At 62.1% G+C, this 3,400-nt stretch overlaps 1 protein-coding gene across 1 annotated transcript in view; it reads right to left on the bottom strand.

Moving 5' to 3' along the window:
• The window catches only part of SLC18A3 (solute carrier family 18 member A3), a 3,272-nt gene extending 659 nt beyond the window's left edge, over positions 1-2,613 (bottom strand). Inside the window, exons 1-2 of the mRNA XM_067465629.1 lie at positions 1,932-2,613; positions 1-1,770 (exon numbers count right to left, since the gene is read on the bottom strand). The exon at positions 1-1,770 is cut by the window's left edge and continues 659 nt beyond it. Coding sequence (XP_067321730.1) covers positions 1-1,580 — 1,580 coding nt within the window. The 5' untranslated portion in view covers positions 1,581-1,770; positions 1,932-2,613. The remainder of the gene's footprint in view (positions 1,771-1,931) is intronic.
• Positions 2,614-3,400: the final 787 nt, after the last annotated feature.

The raw sequence follows: 3,400 nt of genomic DNA, 5'->3' as shown, positions 1-3,400 counted from the left end.
TAGTCGGAGGAGTCTTCTTCTGAAACTCCTCGGAAGTCCCTCTGGCAAGAGTCTAGGCTGTTCCCTTCCATCCCCCCGGCAGGCTGGGCCTTCCTGCCCTTGCTTCTCCGCTCCTCCATCTTGATGGTGTCGTAGAGTCCTTTGGGCTCCTCATCCAGGAGGATGTTCCTCTCCGAGTGGGAGGGCTTCATCCGGCAAATGTTCCGGAGGGCGAGGAGCACCGGGGCGTAGAGCACGTTGGCCAGGCCCATGCCTAAGTTGAGCTGGACGAAGCCAAAGGAGTGGACGATCTCCCCGGCGACGATGGGACCGAGCGCGTAGGCCACGGAGTAGGAGATGTCCGCGATGGCGTAGACACTGCCGTATACTGAGACGTAGCGGACATCGACGAGGAAGGCCAACGTCGGCAGGAGGGCCGTGTCCACCAAGGCGATGCCGAAGCAGATGCCACAGAGAGGAACCATGAGTTGGCCAAAGTTGCGACAGGCGGGTACCATGCACGAACTGGCCCCGATGATGGCCAGCCCTAACGCGCCATAGAACCACTGCAAGTGCGGATACTTGTCGGCCAGCTTGACAGTCACGTAGACGCCCAAGACGTGTGGGAAGAAGGCCGGCAGCCATGTCAATCCCATCTCCCACTCGTTGGCGTCCATAGTCTTTTTCATCCAGTTGGCAATGGTGGGCTCGAGGAAGGCCAAGGGGATGTTGCAAGTGGTCAAGGCGCCGGCCACGACGGCGATGTAGGGGTCCACCATGAGCCTGTGGATGGGGGTGCCCACGGGCATGTTTTCCCGCGCTCGGTCCGAGAAGGGCTTGATGGTGAGGAGGAGGAGGAGCCCGTCGAGTAAAGAGATGGTGGCGAGGACCAGGAAGGGCATGCGCTTCCCGGCGAACTGGTAGAGGATACCTCCGAAAGGGGGCGCCACCAGGCTGCCGAAGGAGATGAAGGCCAAGGCGATGCCCAAAGCCCGGTTGCGCTCCGACTCCTCGGGGTACTTGTCGGCGATGAGGGCGATCCCGGAGGTGTCGGCGAAGGCCGAGCCCAAGCCTTGGAGGCTGCGGGCGGCGAAGAGGGTGCCGTAGTTCTCGGCGAAGGCGAAGGTCAGCGTGGAGAGGAACATGACGGCCAAGCCGATGAGCAGCGGGATGGCGTAGCCCACGCGGTCGATGAAGGTGCCGCTCAAGGGGTTCACCAGCAGCTGCAAGATGGCCTTCGAGGCGAACAGCACCCCGATCTTGATGTCCTCGTTCTCCGCTGGGTAGCGGGGACGCAGCAGCAAAGGTTTACTAGCGTTGCTGCTCCCGTTGTTGCCGCCTCCACCCTGGGACTGGGCCACCTGGGAGTGGCTGCCCATGGCGGCGATGTAGTCGGGGATGATGGGCACGATGACCATGTAGAGCATGTTGTCCAGGAGCAGCGCCACGCAGACGATGACCATCAAGAGGCGGCGCTGGCGGTGGGACTCCTGCAAGGCGCTGCTCAGGGCCTTCGTCCGCTGGCCCACCGCCTCCGAGAGCTTCTCCACCGCCGAGCGAGGACCCCCCTCCGGCGCCGAGGCCGACGACGAGCCCTCCATGGCGCTAGCTCGAGCTGGGCATCGGCAGCCAGCCGCGGAGGGAGAGATCAGGACCAAGGGAGGCGGCGACGAGCTCCGACGCCCTGCTTCAAGCCTGCCCTGGGCTCCCCTTCCTTCCCAAGCAGGCCCCTCCCCTTCTTCCTCTGCTCAAAAAAGAAGCTGCGGGTCGGGGTGAGCTCCCGCTGTTAGCCTTGCCAACCTAGCAGGGTTGGCAAGGTTGAGCACCCGCTGTTAGCCCTAGCCAACCTAGCAGGAACCAGCTCCAACGCCCTGCTTCAAGCCTGCCCTGGGCTCCCCTTCTTCCTCGGCTCAAAAAGAAGCTGCGGGTCGGGGTGAGCTCCCGCTGTTAGCCCTAGCTCTTGCCAGCCTTCCCTGGGCTCCCTTTCTTTCCTAAGCAAGCCCCTCCTCTTATTCCTCTGCTCAAATAAGAAGCTGCGGGTCGGGGTGAGCTCCCGCTATTAGCCTTAGCTCTTGCCAACCTGGCAGGGAGGAGCGCCAAGCCTTCCCTGGGCTGCCCTTCTTCCTCGACTCAAAAAAGAAGCTGCGGATCGGGGTGAGCTCCCACTGTTAGCCCTAGCTCTTGCCAACCTGGCAGGGACGAGATCCGACGCCCTGCTTCAAGACTTCCCTTGGCTTCACTTCCTTCCTAAGCAGGCCCCTCCCCTTATTCTTCTGCTCAAATAAGAAGCTGCGGGTCGGGGTGAGCTCCCGCTGTTAGCCCCAGCTCTTGCCAACCTAGCAGGGACGAGCTCCAAGCCTTCCCTGGGCTGCCCTTCTTCATCGGCTCAAAAAAAGAAGCTGCGGGTCGGGGTGAGCTCCCGTTGTTAGCCCTAGCTCTTGCCAGCTTTCCCTGGGCTTCCCTTCCTTCCTAAGCAGGCCCCTCGCCTTCTTCCTCGGCTCAAAAAGAAGCTGCGAGTCGGGGTGAGCTCCCGCTGTTAGCCCTAGCGCTTGCCAACCTAGCAGGGACTAGCTTCGACGCCCTGCTTCAAGCCTTCCCTGGACTCCCCTTCTTCCTCTGCTCAAAAAAGAAGCTGCGGGTGCGCTCCCGCTGTTAGCCCTAGCTCTTGCCAGCCTAGCAGGGACGAGCTCCGACGCCCTGCTTCAAGCCTTCCCTGGACTCCCCTTATTCTTCTGCTCTAAAAGAATCTGTGGGTCGGAGTGAGCTCCCGCTGTTAGCCCTAGCTCTTGCCAACCTAGCAGGGACGAGCTCCAAGCCTTCCCTGGGCTGCCCTTCCTCAGCTCAAAAAAGAAGCTGTGGGTCGGGGTGAGCTCCCGCTGTTAGCCCTAGCTCTTGCCAACCTAGCAGGGACGAGCTCAAGCCTGCCCTGGGCTCCCTTTCCTTCCTAAGCAGGCCCCTCTCCTTCTCCTTCTCCTCAAAAGGACTTCTCGGTGTCTTTGCCTCTCCCGCCCCGACGCCTCTCCATCGCCTGCCTTTCCCTCTCCTTAGGCTCCTCTTCCTTCCTTCCTCACTGCTCTGGCTTTCCGCTCTCCTGCTTCACCCCGTGCGCTCTCATCCCGCGTCCAAAGCAGCCTGCCTCCTCCTCCTCCTCCTTTTCCTCCTCCTCCTCTACCTCCCCGTCTGCTCTTCTCAGCCCATCAATCAGTCCAAGGAGGAGAGAAAGGGAGAATGGAGAGGGGGGGGGGGGGGAGAAGGGAAGGAGCGCTCTCTGTTCCCGCCCCCTTTCACCAACCTCCCTCCATCCCCTCTTTTGCCTCGCCCTGGACGCTCCAAGGGAGCGTGGCTCGCGCCCACCCGGGGTTCTCTCCGCCGCGCGCCGCAGCTTGTTGTCTCGCGCGCGCCTCTCTTGCAGGCTCTTTCT

Source organism: Anolis sagrei, chromosome 3, assembly GCF_037176765.1.
Source record: "Anolis sagrei isolate rAnoSag1 chromosome 3, rAnoSag1.mat, whole genome shotgun sequence".
In the NCBI taxonomy this organism is placed as follows: Eukaryota; Metazoa; Chordata; class Lepidosauria; order Squamata; family Dactyloidae; genus Anolis; species Anolis sagrei.
The sequence above is the reverse complement of the archived record's forward strand: the minus strand, read 5'-3'. Positions and strand labels throughout refer to the sequence as shown.